The following is a 16,131-nucleotide window of genomic DNA, read 5'->3' on the forward strand; positions in this document are numbered from 1 at the left end:
GATGACACAGGGATGCGGTGCCCACAGTAGCACAGGTTGCCTGGTAGCAGCAGCAGATGATAAGAGCTGAGTAAACAAGTCTTCTGGAGGCAACTGTGCAAGGAAGTCCAATGGCAGGGTCATGGCCAGGCCGAAGGTCAAACACGGAAGATCAGTCCTGAGATCGGAGCAACGGGTCCTGAGCTGAAGACCGGAGAGCAGGAGCCAAAGCCAAGCCGAGATTGGGTGCAGGGAGCAGACAAGGGACGTCGGCTACAAGCCAGAGGTAAGAGCCAGGAGAACGACAGGAGCAGGTCAAACAAGCCGGGTCGGTACACAGGTGATCAGACAGCAGGAATCACGGACACAGGTACACAGGAGAAGCTGACGATAATACAGCGATGCGGCACTGTCAGGTGAACATTTAAATAGGCAAGGTGCCTAGGTCACGTCGTGTGCGCACCATAGCGTTCGTACGCAGCCTCCAGATGCCTAAACGAGCCCATTTTTTGGGATGACGGCTGCGAAACCTGTGTATAAGCCTAGGAGCATGTACATAACTTGCAGGGTCCCAAGAATTCTCTTCAGCAGAATACCCCTTCCACTTAATTAGAAACTGGATTGTCCTACCTCTCCGACGACAGTCAAGGATAGACTCAACTTCGAATTCAGTTTCATCACCAACCTGAACCCGGGGGCGGGGGCACTTCTTCTCTCCCTGAAAAAGGACTGAAGATGACATGTTTAAGAAGAGACACATTAAACACTGGATGGATTCTGAAAGATTCAGGTAAAACAAGTTTAAATGCTACGGGGTTAATTTCACGTTTAATCTCAAAAGGACCCAGGAATTTAGGTCCCAACTTCCGAGATGGACATGGCAGTTTAAGATTCGCTGCTGAGAGCCACACTTTGTCCTCTATCTTAAAGGTAGGGTTAACTCTCTTCCTTTTGTCATAATGTCTCTTGTACTCTTCCTGAGCCTTCTTCATGGTATCCTGAAGCATTTGATAGTTTGCTTGAATGAGGTTCACTATCTTGAACTGCCGGGACGGAGGATTCAGAAATGGTATCAGGCAAAAACGAAGGATGGAATCCGTAATTTGCCCAGAAAGGTGATTGGTTGGTAGAGGTGTGCACTGAGTTGTTGTATGCAAATTCCGCACAAGGTAGCAAGGAAACCCAATCATCCGGGGGAAAAGAACAGAAGCATCGTAGATATTGTTCAAGCGTCTGGTTGGTTCTTTCAGTTTGACCGTTACTCTGTGGATGATAGGCCGAGGATAAACATATTCTAAATTAACAGTAACTTACAGAGCTCTTTCCAAAACCTGGAGGTAAATTGTACCCCTCTATCCGATACAATGCTGTCAGGTATTCCGTGTAATCGGACAATTTCTTTTATAAAGGTCTTTGCTGTATCCAAGGCAGAGGGGGTCCCTTTCATCGGCAAAAAGTGTGCCATCTTGGATAAGCGGTCTACCACCGCCAAGATGGTCATATACTCCTCCGAGAGAGGTAGCTCTACAATAAAATCCATGGAGATTTCTTTCCAAGGTTTTTCCGGGACTGGCAGCGGCCTTAACAGGCCCCAAGATCTGGCGTTAGACCCTTTGTTACGCTGGCAGATTGTACAGGAGTCAACGTACTTTTTACAGTCTGATCTTAGGGTAGGCCACCATAAGGACCGCTGCACAAGGTCAATTGTCTTCCGGACTCCAAAGTGGCCAGCTAGTCGATGGTCGTGAAAGGTTTTTAATACAAGTAACCTGGCTTGCTGGGGAACAAAAATCTTATCCTGATGCCATAGAAGCCCTTCTTGGCTTCTCAGGTAAGAAACTTCAGTTTCCGTACACTGGCTAGAGGCCTGCTCAATTGAAGATCTTAGATCCGGTTGGATTAGTAGGAAATTTTGGCAGGACAAAACTGTACTGGGTGGGATTCTTTACGGGGTATCTGGGAACATTCGGGACAAAGCATCTGCTTTGCTATTCTTTGATCCTGGGCGATAGGTTATATGGAAATTAAACCTCGAGAAGAATAAAGCCCATCAGGCCTGTCAGGGTCTTAGACATTTGGCCGTGCGGAGGTATTCTAAGTTTTTATGATCGGTAAAAACCAGAATGGGGTGAGCGGCACCCTCCAGGAGATACCTCCACTCTTCGAGGGCGGTTTTAATCGCCAGAAGTTCCTGATCCCCTACATCGTAGTTTCTCTCTGGGGGACTCATTTTTCGTGAGAAAAAAGCTACGGGATGCAGTAATGCCTTGGGGCCTTGACATTGGGATAGAATTGCCCCTGTGGCCACCTCTGAGGCGTCAACTTCCAGCACGTAGGGTAAGGCGGGATCTGGATGCTGCAGAATTGGTGCGGTAGTGAAGAGGGTCTTGAGCTGGTCAAAGGCGGACTGCGCTGTTGAGGACCAATGGAACTTGGTATGTTGACGAGTGGTCTGAGTGATGGGGGCTACAATGGTGGAGAAGCTCCTTATGAATCTTCGGTAGAAGTTTGCAAACCCAATAAATCTCTGAACACCCTTCTTGTCAGAAGGAGCGGGCCAGTCTAGGATGGACTTCACCTTTTGGGGGTCCATGGCAATTCCACCTGTGGTGATGATGAGTCCCAAGAATTGAATGGATTGCTTTTCAAAATCGCACTTCTCGGCCTTAACTAATAATCCATGTGTTCTAAGGATACATAGTACTTTCTTAACGTGTACTCTGTGAAGTTCCAGAGTGGTCGAAAAAATAAGAATGTCGTCAAGATAAGCGACAACAAAGTGGTCTAAATGCTCCCGGAAGATGTCGTTAATGAAATGCTGAAAGGTTGCCGGGGCATTACATAATCCGAAAGGCATGAATATTCGAAATGCCCAAATCTCGTTCTGAATGCCGTCTTCCACTCGTCCCCCTCCCGGATACGGACAAGGTTGTAGGCTCCACATAAATCAAGTTTGGTGAAGATACGTGAAGTGTGGAATCTTTGGAAGAGTTCGGGGATGAGCGGAAGTGGGTAGCGGTTCTTAAGGGTGATATTATTTAATTCCCTGTAGTCCACACATGGTCTTAAAGTCTTGTCCTTCTTTTCTACGAAGAAGAAGCCTGCACCAGCAGGGGATGAAGAGGGACGAATGAATCCTTTTGCCAGGTTCTCATCTATATATTGTCTCAGGGCCTCAAGTTCAGTTTCAGAAAGGGGAAATATCCGGCCAAAGGGAATGGGAGCTCCTGGTAATAACTTGATGGGGCAATCATAGGGGCGATGTGGAGGTAAGATATCTGCCTTCTTCTTATCAAACACATCTTTGAATTCCTGGTAAGCTGCTGGTATATTAGGAACTGGACTGGGTACGGGTTGTACGGTCAAACAACTGGACAAGTCTTTTGATTCGGAATCTAGACAATGTTGCTGGCAGTAGGCGGATGTGAAGGATATCTCCTTCTTGAGCCAATCAATCCGAGGGTTGTGTGCCTGCAGCCATGGAATTCCTAGGATGATGGGAAACATAGGAGAACTCAGGACATCAAATTTAAGAAATTCCCGATGACCCGAATCTGTGGTCGTTAGGATGGGTATTGTTTCCCTGGTGACATGGCCAGAGCTAGGTAAGGAGCCATCGACCAGACGGACAGTCAATCTTTGTTTCTTGAGATTGAGTGGAAGAGCAAGACTCTTAGCTAAGGTTAAATCCAGAAAACAGCTACAGGCCCCGGAGTCAAGTATTGCCTGTAGATGAACTCCTTTGCCTGCCACCATCAACGTGACAGGAAGGGTGATATGGGCTGAGGCCGGCCTTGTTACTTGAAGGTGAAAAGGAGTGCAGAGGATTGGTTTACTTGGTCTTGTGGGGCAGTTGTTTATGAAATGTCCTGATTCCCCACAATAGAAACAAAGGTGTGCCTGTCGGCGACGAAGTCTCTCTTCAGAGGTTAAGGTGGGACGGAATATGCCATTCAGAGCAGGAGTTGCCGCCGGGCAGACCGAAGGTGGAGCCTGGATAGGACAAGGAGTCCGAGCGCGTTCAGACTGGCATTCCCGTAGACGCCTGTCAAGCTGCATAGTAATTTGGATAAGATCCTCAAGTGTTGGGGGGACCTCTAATCTGGCTAGCTCGTCCTTGAGGACTTCAGACAACCCCACCCCATATTTATATTTTAGTGCTGCTTCATTCCAGCCGGAATCTGTAGACCATGTGCGGAATTCCACTGTATAGTCCTCTGCAGGCCGCTCACCCTGGCGAAGGGAGTACAAAGTTGCTTCAGCTGTTGTTGTCCGTAAAGGGTCATCATATAGACGTGCCATAGCTTTGAAAAACTGGTCCAAAGTATTAATGAAAGGACTGCATTGCTCCAGTAGGCCATGGGCCCACGTCTGAGGATCGTCCCTTAATAGGGAAATGGTAAAACCTACTTTGGTCACTTCAGAAGAGAAAGTCTGAGGTTGCAGGGAGAAGTATAAATAACACGAGTTCTTGAAGGATCTAAATTTTCTTCAGTCCCCATGAAAGCACTCTGGGGCTGGAACTCGTGGCTCTGGAGAGGTTGTAATTATGGTAGCAGAACCTTGGCCGGAGAGGATGGGCGACTCAGGAGAGTGCTGCAGATGTTCCTTCAGCCAGAGGTACCTTTCTTGGAGTTCCTGAATAGCTGGGATAAGGGCCATGACTTCTTGTAGAATGGCCTCCATTGGGGAGTCACCTCTGTCGGCCTCTGACGTGGCTGGATTATACTGTCAATATCTAGGGGGAGGCCGAGATGCTGAGAGGGCTCTCCTTGCGGCCGAGTGCAGCACAACCCTGAAGATGACACAGGGATGCGGTGCCCACAGTAGCACAGGTTGCCTGGTAGCAGCAGCAGATGATAAGAGCTGAGTAAACAAGTCTTCTGGAGGCAACTGTGCAAGGAAGTCCAATGGCAGGGTCGGGGCCAGGCCGAGGGTCAAACACGGAAGATCAGTCCTGAGATCGGAGCAACGGGTCCTGAGCTGAAGACCGGAGAGCAGGAGCCAAAGCCAAGCCGAGATCGGGTGCAGGGAGCAGACAAGGGACGTCGGCTACAAGCCAGAGGTAAGAGCCAGGAGAACGACAGGAGCATCTCAAACAAGCCGGGTCGGTACACAGGTGATCAGACAGCAGGAATCACGGACACAGGTACACAGGAGAAGCTGACGATAATCCAGCGATGCGGCACTGTCAGGTGAACGTTTAAATAGGCAAGGTGCCTAGGTCACGTCGTGTGCACGCCATAGCGTTCGTACGCCTATGACGTGTAACGCTATGCGTTCGTATCACACCGCGTACTCGCACTCGATCAGACGTAACGTCAGCCGTTCGTCTTGAAAACACATTGCGCCTCCGTGTGCGCTGATGCGCGTTAACACGAACGTACCTCGCAAGGTTGTGCCTATTTCCCTGACAGTGCTTTTTTTGTACAAGGAAGTGAGCCAAATGTAGAAAAAAAGTCTGTGTGCTCGATTAAATAAATAGTTTATAGAGATATACATGGTCTACTGGTCACATGTGCTGAATTCCTCCGAGACCCATGTCTCATTCATTTTTAGAAATGTGAGGTAGTTAACAGGCGAGTGCACTTATCGGTCACGATCCCCCCTGCTGCGCTGAACGTCCTTTCGGACAGGACACTGGACGAGGGGCAAACCAACAGTTCCATTGCAAATTGGGCAAGCTCTGGCCAGAGGTCAAGCCTACCCACCCATCAGTCCAGGGGTTCATCACTCCTCAGAGCGTCCACATCGGCCGTTAACCCGATGTAGTCGGACACCTGTCGGTCTAGGCATTCCCTGATGCTGGATCCGGATGAGACCTGTCGATGGGTCGGCTGAAAGAATGACCTTATATCAGAAGTCACCAACACATCTTCAAACCGCCCTCTTCTTGCAGGCGCTGTTGGATTAGTACCCGCAACTCTTTCTCTGGGAGTGGGAATTGCTCCTCTGCCAGCGCACCAAAAGCAGCATGCAGCATTTCTCGAAGCAAGGCCTGGAAGTGCTCCATTCTGACAGCCCTCTGTGACGGTGGTAACATTTCCCCAATTTTGTGTTTGTACCGGGGTCTAAGTACGTTGCCACCCAGTACTGGTCCTTGACCCTTATGCTTTTTATATGGGGGTCCCTGTTAAAACACTGGAGCATGAAGGCCCTCATTTGCACTAAACTGGAAGCGGTGTGGTGGTCTGGCTCCTGCTCATCATCCAGGATAATGTCATCCTCCTCGTTCTCCTCTCCCCATCAACACACAACAACAGGGATCCCAGAAAGGTTTAAAGCATGCTCTTCTTGCTCCTCCTCATCCGCCCCGGCACCATCCTCCTCTGACTCCTCTTCAGACTCCTGTTGTTGACTTGTCTCAGATAGAGTAGCCCCCCCGGGAATTCATCCAGCATTGCGACTTCCTCATCTTCCGGATCCTGCTCCTCCACGGCTTGATCAATGACACGACACAATGCACGCTCCATAAAGAAGGCATAAGGTACCATGTCACTGATGGCGCCATGGCTGCGACTGATCAGTTTGGTGATCTCATCAATTGGCTGCAGAAGTCTGCATGCGTCTCGCATGAGCAGCCACTGGCGCAGTGAAAAAAAAACTGCTCCCCAGAACCTGTTCTGCCACAGAGTTCATACAGGTAGACGTTAACTGCACGTTTCTGTTGGAGCAGCCTATCAAGCATATAGAAGGTTGAGTTCCATTGCGTCGGGCAATCGCAAATAAGACGTCTGACCGGCAGATTGTGTCGCGGCTGAATGTCAGCAAGGCGAGCCATGGCCGTGTAAGATCTTCTGAAATGGGCCGAGATTTTCCTTGCCTGCCGCAAGATGTCCTGGACCCCAGGGTATTTGACAACGAATCGCTGCATGACCAAGTTTAAGACATGTGCCATGCATGGCACGTGCGCAATTTTGCACTGTTTCAATACGCTAAGCAGATTGGCACCATTGTCACACACGACTTTACCAACTGTCAAATTGAGCGGTGTTAGCCATTGATCTGCCTGTGAACGCAAAGCTGAAAGGAGTGCCGGGCCAGTGTGGCTCTTGGCTTCCAGGCACAACAGACGCAGCACGGCATGGCAACGTCTCACCTGGCATGTCGAATAGGTTCTGGGGAGCTTGGGCGGTGCAGCAGAAGAGACGTTAGCGATGGAAAAGTAGGAGTCAGCCGAGGAGGAGAGGGGGCAGGATGGAGTAGGAGAAGGAGGAGAAGAAGAATCTACACGGGTGCCAGGGGTTACAGGCTTGACGACCGTCAGAAGGTTCATCCAGTGGGCAGTAAAAGTGATATACCTTTGCTGCCCGTGTTTGCTAGGCCACGTGTCTGTGGTCAGATGTATCTTGACACCGACACTGTGTGCCAGAGATACATTCACTTGCCGCTGAACATGGCCATATAGCTCTGGGATGCCCTTCTGTGAGAAATACTTCCTTCCTGGGACCTTTCATTGTGGTGTTCCAATGGCCACAAATTTTCGAAAGGCCTCCGAGTCCACCAGTTTATATGGCAGTAGTTGGTGGGCTATGAGTTCTGACAAGCCAGCCGTCAACCGTTAGGCAAGAGGGTTATCTGGCGTCGTCATTTTTTATGCTCGAACATTTGGCCCACGGAATCCTGCCTTTTTGAAGAAAAACGTGAGGATGGCGTGATGGAAGGTGAATTGGAGGACAATTGTGAGGAGAGAGAAGAAGGAGAAGTAGAAGACGAGGCTGGACGGTGAGAGCCTGTAGTGTGGCTTTGTGTGTTCCGTTGCTCCCACTGGACTCGGTGATGGCAGCTCATGTAACTTCTTAAGGCGGTCATCCCTAGGTGAGTTTTGGGCTTACCGCGACTTATGCGTTGACTGCAAATATTGCAGATGTCAACACTATTGTCAGCAGCAGACACGTTAAAAAAAAGCCCACACTGCGGAGCCATGTGCCGGCATCCTGGGAGCGCCAGATGTGACCGTACATGGTTGATGCCTCACTCCTGATACATTCACAGTCTGCTTTGTCCCTCCTGTACAATGTAAGTTCTTCCTGCTTCTCCTCCCTATCTGCTGGTCCATATCTCCCTCTGAACTCCCCTCCTCTTCCCCTCTTGTGGGCACCCACGTGGCATCACTAGACACGTCATCGATGTCACCTTCCCCACCGCTATAATTAGAGATCTCGGAGTAGGCAGCAACAGCGGGTACCAACCTCCTCCTTGGGCTGATCTGGGTACTGTCGTCAGACTGCTGAGTGGCGGTTGTTGCTACCTCCTCTTCCTGATCCAATGCCCAGAGTGGCTGTGCATCGGAAATGTCCTCTTGATATGGAACAGAAAACAATTCCTGTGACTCAAGCGGAAGGTATATGGTGGTGTTGGTGGTAGTGTCTTTGGGGGTGCACATAGCAGAGAGTGAAGAGGAGGGTGCAGATCGAGAGGATGAGGAGGGTGCAGAAGAGTAAGGCTGAGTGAGCCACTCAACCAAGTCTGGTGCATCCTTTTATGTAATCGCACGCACCTTCTGCAATTTGCCACTTTGGCTCAAGTCTGTTGCTCCTGCCCTACCCCTACCACCCCTGTGGAAGGGCCTGCCTCTTCCTCTGCCTGTCTTTTTTTAAATTACCCTGTGACAAAAGTCTGTAGAGAAGTGCAGTATGTATGTGAAAGAAGGTATATAACACCCCGCTTCAATCTGTCGTTTTTGGGGGCCACTGGTCTATCACACCAGTTATAATATATATTTTTTTTGCGTTTGTCACTCTTTGTAGTACCGCTGCAGAACCGCTAAGCAGTCACAATGCTGCACAGTGGAAATGCACTATTCTATGCTTTCTATATATGCAAGTATTTTATATGTGTAACACACATCTATATACTGCACACCAAATAGTACACCTATACCAGTCCTAACAAGGAGCTTTGTGGACCTAGTAGCTAGTGATGTGCAGACTGTACCTCAGTCCTTACACTGATAAAGGACTGCTGCAGAATAGGGCAGTAATCTGCAGCAGTGCACCAGCACTCTATATATTGTACACCTATACCAGTCCTTACAAGGACCTTTGTGGACCTAGTAGCTAGTGATTTGCAGACTGTACCTCAGTCCCTACATTGATAAAGGACTGCTGCAGAATAGGGCAGTAATCTGCAGCAGTGCACCAGCACCCCATATATTATACACCTATACCAGTCCTTACAAGGACCTTTGTGGACCTAGTAGCTAATGATTTGCAGACTGTACCTCAGTCCCTACACTGATAAAGGACTGCTGCAGAATAGGGCAGCAGTCAAGTATAATATTCTTTCTATATTTGGACAAAGTATATTATATGTGTACAACCCTATATACTGTACACCTATACCAGTCCTTAAAAGGACCTTTGTGGACCTAATAGTAATAGCTAGTGATTAAACTGACTGTCCCTGCTGCACACAGCGTCCTGTCCCTCCCTGCACTGACAAAAGACAGGTTGCTGCAATCACCAGCACAGCAGTGCACTGAACCCTATATACTGTACTACACCTATACCATACCAGTCCTTAAAAGGACTTTTGTGGACCTAATAGCTAGCGATTTGTGTCACTACAGTCTCTCCCTGCTCCACACAGCAACCTCTCCCTATAATGACATAAGACAGAATGTAAAATGGCCGCCAGATTAGGTCTATTTATAGGTTAGGGGGAATGTCCAATTGTCCATGTGCTGAAATGTCTCAATTGGCTGTCCTGTACCCCATGATGGATGTGTCTTCATGGGTCAAATTTCTTTCACACTGTAAACACATATATCCACCGGGCGAACAGTGGCAATAGTCTGGCGATTGGGCAAATCGCGAACACGCAAAATTCGCAGTGAAACGACCGCCAGGCGAACAGTTCGGCCATCCCCATAGAGGAGCGCAGTTCATTACGAAAGTCTCTTTACAGGGAAAGCAGAATGAGCTTTAGTGTGTGCTCAGATGCTTGCTGGTCACTGGCAGGGAGGGCTGCTAGGCAGTCTGAGGGATTTTCCTCAGGGTTCGTGCGTGTCTGGACATCCCAGTGCTGGGGACAGTGCAGCCCCCTCACCTCTATCTGAAGGTGATTGCTGGGGAGAGGTAGGCTGCGATGTGAGATTTTCCATGGGCTCCGAGTTGTCTGCGGGTCCCTGCATGATGCCTGTGTCCTATGAGGGATCACAAGGCGCCACACCGGTGCCATCTTTGGATGATTGCATGGCTGGCTGTGGGAAATATTCAGTGAGGTGGCGCAGCTTGTGGAGGCTGAGGTATTTCCTCTTGGACATACCGTCCATTCGCTGCTGCTGGTAAGTCCTGGGAGCAGCTGTTTGTCCCGGGGCTGAGCAGAGCTGGGTGGTTAAGTAGCCATCTTGCTTCATGGCTGGCCACGCCCCCCAGGAAGGAGTAGATTTTTATTAGCTGATGTTCCCCTCCTGTAGAGATCAATCAAAGCCTAGGAATCCCAATTACACAATTGGCCCCTTTAGTATCTTGCAATGAAATTTTCTGCAGCAAAGATATTTCTGCATGACATGGGTTAAAAGGGGCTTATTAGGACCTAGTTAAGGGCACAGGATAGATCAGTAGTTGTAGGGGGCAGGCTTTGAGTGGGGAGGAGAATAAGTTATATTTTTACAGGAAGGGAGGGCTTTGGTTAGCAAAAGAAAGTGAAGGAGCAACTTCCCACCCTCCCGCCCTGTATAAGGTGTTTTGGAACAGATTATGGACTCTGGAGGTCTTTCTAAGTAAGATGGGTTGATGGCGGGGTGCAAGGTCCTTTTTAAGTTATCTGGGCACCAAAAGGTATGGTGTAAGGACCCGTCTGAGGCACGGCTCCCAGGTGGTGGATGTGGACCTGCTAGTGTCTCTGAGTTGGTTTTTGTGGCTGGAGGCCGGTGAAGTGACTAGCAGGTACTGTCCTGGTTTTTATGCCTATTAGGACCTTGCATCCTTTGCTCTTTAAATAGTCTGGTCTGGTTTGTTATGTAATTAATGTTATTATTGGTTATTTATATTTGTTAATAAAAAGACTGCTATGGTCAATTTACTCCAATTGGTGTAGTGTGGTCATTAAGGGAAAAGGTGTTTTTTTTTTTTTTTTTTTTTTTTTAGTATAGCAGTAACAAGACATATTTAATACCATAGTCATGGATTTGAGTCATAGTTCCTGGGAAAATGGCCCAATACATGGATTGCTATTTATAAATATACACAGTACATATATACCAGGGATATTCAATTAGCGGACCTCCAGCTGTTGTAGAACTACAAGTCCCATGAGGCATAGTAAGACTCTGACAGTCACAAGCATGACACCCAGAAGCAGAGGCATGATGGGAGTTGTAGTTTTGCAACAGCTGGAGGTCCGCTAATTGCCTATCCCTGATATATACTAATACCTCCCAACTTTTTGAGATGGGAATGAGGGACACCTATTAGCAAAAGTATGTGGCCATAGGATACACCCCCTGCCACACCCCCTTAAAGTAGAAGTCTACAAAAAAAATTATTGGTTAAACCCACAAGTGTTTTTTTTTTTACCACTACTATTCCTTTATATTGGCTTTTAGAATTTACAAATGCAGCAATTTAGAATTTGGATGAAAGGTTTATCTCTGGGAAACACTTTTTTAAATAATACATTTTATATACAATTATACAGATTAGACCAAAATGAGGGACAAATGAGGGGGACAGAGGGACACTCCCTCCAAATCAGGGACACTGATATTGGCTGACAGCCAATAATGGGCAGTGGAGGTATCCCCCTGCCCCACAGCATGCCCATTGCATACATGCAGTTGCGGTGTGGGCAATGCCTCCAACACCTATGATTTGTTGTCAGCTTTGATAGCTTTCAGGCAGGATAGCTTGGATGGTTTTGGACTTGTGTCACCCCTACCTAGGAGGCAACACTGGACACTGGCAACCAACCCTTCACCACTGACCACACCACAGAACAAGTCATAATACAAAATACCGTTTTTATGCAGAGGGACAGAGATAAAAAACCTAAACAGAGACCCAACATTCAGTAGAAGAGGTCATACACGTACATAATGTGAGGAGGACACCAGAATGAGCTGCTTCATAAGCTCACAATTTATAATTGTGAGACCTTCTATTTCCCCCAATAAATCTACCAGGACATTTGTAGATGAAGATGTAGATGAAGCCCAATTCCAGCTAAGACTTTTTATAAACTATTATAACAGAGATAAGTAGAGTTAGAACTTATGGCAGTTTTTTAGCTGTCTTGCTTCATATTGGGAGGATTTCTATTCACTTCCCGTGTGGTCACCATGATAGGAAATGAGGGAAAATCTCCCCAATGGATAATAAGGAGGACACCAGCAAAGGAGAATTTTATTATGAAGATATATTTTTACAGTATCGCCAAAACCAATACTGATCAAGGTAAAGACAAACAAACTACAAGTATTCTATACTCTCCTATCAAGTTCCATGGTGGGGACAGGGAGCCAGTGGTAGAAACTATAAGGGTTGCTGCAGTCACACTTGTGACTGGGCCCTGTCGTTCTGCTGCTGTGGAGGGGGTCCAAGACCCGGCATCTCTCCCTACACCCCTGGCTGTCTGTTTAACATGTGGGGGAGCGAAGAGCAGAAGGAATAGCTGATGTAGGTAAGTAATTCGTTCTGGAGGTTTAACAGTTTCTGGTATGCCCTTAAATTTGATATTATTCCTCTGGAGCGATCCTCTAAATCAGCCACTATCACTTGGAGGAATCGGATTTCTTCAGTGTGATGGTCATAGGCATCCGCCATTTTGTTATAAACTGAGCTATGTTCTGTCACCACTTTTTCCAGGTCGGTCGTGCATTCCTCTACCCGATCATTTCTTTTTTGTAAGGTAGATATAGAGGAGCGCAGTTCATTATGAAAGTCTCTTTGCAAAGAAAGCAGAATGAGCTTTAGTGTATGCTCAGATGCTGGCTGGTCACTGGCAGGGAGGGCTGCTAGGCAGTCTGAGGGATTTCCTCAGGGTTTGTACATATCTGGACAGTGGTTCCTTAGCAGGGGAAAGTGCTGGGGACAGTGCAGCCTGCTCACCTCTATCTGAAGGTGATTGCTGGGGAGAGGTAGGCTCTGATGTGAGATTTTCCATGGGCTCTGAGTTGTCTGCAGGTCCCTGCATGACGCCTGTGTCCTATGAGGGATCACAAGGCGCCACACCGGCGCCATCTTTGGATGATTGCATGGCTGGCTGTGGGAAATAGTCAGTAAGGTGGTGCAGCTCGTGGAGGCTGAGGTATTTCTTCTTGGACATACCATCCAGTCTCTGAGGATGAGGGCTCCCCTTCAGTGCATCAGGAAGAGGGAGCTGCTGCTGGTAAGTCCTGGGAGCAGCTGTTTGTCCCGGGGCTGAGCAGAGCTGGGTGGTTAAGCAGCCATCTTGCTCCATGGCTGGCCACGCCTCCCAGGAAGGAATAGATTTTTATTGGCTGATGGTCTCCTCCTTTAGAGATCAACCAAAGCCTAGGAATCCCAATTACACAATTGGCCCCTTTAGTATCTTGCAATAAAAGTTTCTGCAGCAAAGATATTTCAGGAATTCTGTGACTTTTTATGACTGTAATGGATTGGGGTGGACGGGGTATTACAGGGGAAATCATATTTCATTATAGTACAATGTTACAGATCTCCCCATCTCTGTGTCTCTCAGTTCCGGTATCAGATCCAGTTCTGGATGTGAGGTGTCTCCAGAATGACAGCGCTGAGATCTTCTGCTGGGTGGAGAATGGGACTGACCCCTCCATCTACCTGACTGTGAGTGGAGGATTGGAGGTATATGATGTCACCAGCTCAGAGCGGACAGTCCGTGTCACTGTGCCTCCTGTGTCACCGCCCGATTCCTGGAATATCAGATGTTCAGCAAGGAACAACATAAGTGAGAGATCCACCAATCAGACACAAGACCCTTGTCCAGGTGAGTGACGTGTGACCTTTCCCTTCCCTTTAGAAAGGCCCGGAGTGAAAAGAAAGAATGCACTAGACGTAGGGCCTGCATGATAGGGGTTAAAAGGGGCTTGTTAGGACCTAGTTAAGGGCACAGGATAGGTCCGTAGTTGTAGGGGGCAGGCTTTGAGCGGGGAGGAAAATAAGTTATATTTTTACAGGAAGGGGAGGGCTTTGGTTAGCAAAAGAAAGTGAAGGAGCAACTTCCCAACTTCCCGCATTCTTATTCATGTGGTTTATATTTTTACATTCTTAGCTGTGCTTCATATAAAGTCCCAACTTTTCTTTTAGATATTGTATATACATTAGGGATGGAGGCGGATGAACGTATCCATTCATTGCCTCATACAAAGTCCATAATCCCCCTTTCTCCCCTTTTTTGATGACATGATTCAGGGATGGAAGCACATTAGCTAAGGTAGCATACAGTCTATTAATTGTATTAACTATATTGAGGTTTCACTATTGCAGGGAGACTTTTGCTGGACATTTTGGATATTTTGCTATTAGTTTTGTGTTTTGTTTTGTGGACTCCTGGGTTCTGCATCCTCGGGAGCTGCGATGTTTGGTATGGCCCCTCCCTCTGCCTCCCCCTTTGGTTGGGGTGGTGGGCGGTGCCATCCATATATCGACGCCACGCCTGTGCACCGAGTGCGTGGCGTCACATGATGTCGGGCGTCCACGTGCGGCGTTGTCATGGCGCCAAGCACTGTTGTGCTTGTTTGTCTATCAGGTTTTGACATGAGGGAGGACTTTGAGCACCAACTGTTGAGTGACACTGTGTGCCCGGGTGGTGGCTCCGCCTTCCTTCCCTCTGTTTCATAACGCAGCGTGGCGTTGGCGGCATACTGCGGTTATCCTTGGCCATTGGGACTGCATGCTGGTGGAGCACACACCTCACTTTGATTTTGAGATACACACACACACCGGCTCCCATGATCTCCTTTCGAGATCTAAGGTAAATATACATTCTTATTTTTTCATTCATTTTTTATTTCTCCTCACATTCGTTTGAGCTGTCACACTATAGCCCTCACTTGGCTTGGGCAGGTTCTGCCCAAGAACGGCCCTTTTTTTGCACTTTGCACAATCACACTTTTACATTTCATTTTTATAGATTTTTTTACTTGTTATTATTTCTTACAGTACATCTTATGGTACTTGTACACATACAGCATCATTTATTCTCTTATCTTATTACCAACTGTGAATCACAACGTCACTATCGCTCCACATGCTGCATCCCCGGGCCTTGATGTGGCCGTGTTTATGTTGCCTCAGCTCCCGTGGGAGGTATGACTTCCCCATGGCGTCCACAACCTCTAATACTATTATTTTATTACTAGCCTGTATTCTCTGGTAAGAGTGTTATATGTTATGTATACACTTGTACTTTTGCTTTTGTTTTCCTCGGTGTCCAGTGAATGTTCACCCTGTTAACCCTTTATATTATTTTATTATTATAGATGATTATGTATGCGACTGCTCCTGATGAATGGGACTCCCCCCACGAAACGCGTAGAGCCCTAGCCTTATGCTACATCTATTAATCATGTAATCTTGAGATGCCGCAATAAGTGATATCAACTTATTATTTGCTAATGTTTATCAATTGATTATTATTGCTATGGTTGTGTTTATGAATCAGCATAATCGCTTTACCGTGCTACCAGGTTTTTACTATTTATAGACTGGTTTTGAATTATGTTATTAACCTAATCATGCTGTTCATGAACTAGTATAAACTAGTATAATTGTACTATCATGTATCAATATTCTTTTACTTATAGATTGGTTATCAATTGTGTTATTATCATGTATAACAAATCATTAAAGATTTATGAATTTTATTATTTTATTTATTATTGATTTTTTTTTAATTTAATGTATATGCTTTTTGGCATCCTTAATCATGTGGTTTCTATTTTTACATTCTTAGCTGTGCTTCATATAAAGTCCCAACTTTTTTTTTGTATCAGCAAAAGTATGTAGCCATAGGACACACCCCCTGTCATACCCCCTTAAAGGAGAATTATACAAAAAAAAATGATTAGTTAAATCCACAAGTGTTTTTTTTTTTTTTTTACCACTACTATTCCTTTATATTGGCTTTTGGAATTTACAAATGCAGCAATTCAGAATTTGGATGAAAGGTTTAGCTCTGGGAAACACCTTTTTAAATAATACATTTTAT

General features: G+C 46.9%; 1 protein-coding gene across 1 annotated transcript in view; it reads left to right on the forward strand.

Moving 5' to 3' along the window:
• Positions 1-15,787, forward strand: part of LOC143995697 (uncharacterized) — a 231,617-nt gene extending 215,830 nt beyond the window's left edge. Inside the window, exons 5-6 of the mRNA XM_077490447.1 lie at positions 13,645-13,908; positions 15,404-15,787. Of these exons, the coding sequence (XP_077346573.1) occupies positions 13,645-13,908; positions 15,404-15,429 (290 nt within the window). The 3' untranslated portion in view covers positions 15,430-15,787. The remainder of the gene's footprint in view (positions 1-13,644; positions 13,909-15,403) is intronic.
• The last annotated feature ends 344 nt before the right edge of the window (positions 15,788-16,131 follow it).

This window comes from Lithobates pipiens, unplaced genomic scaffold, assembly GCF_037356315.1.
Source record: "Lithobates pipiens isolate NorthernLeopardFrog02 unplaced genomic scaffold, aLitPip1_a1.2 Scaffold_180, whole genome shotgun sequence".
In the NCBI taxonomy this organism is placed as follows: Eukaryota; Metazoa; Chordata; class Amphibia; order Anura; family Ranidae; genus Lithobates; species Lithobates pipiens.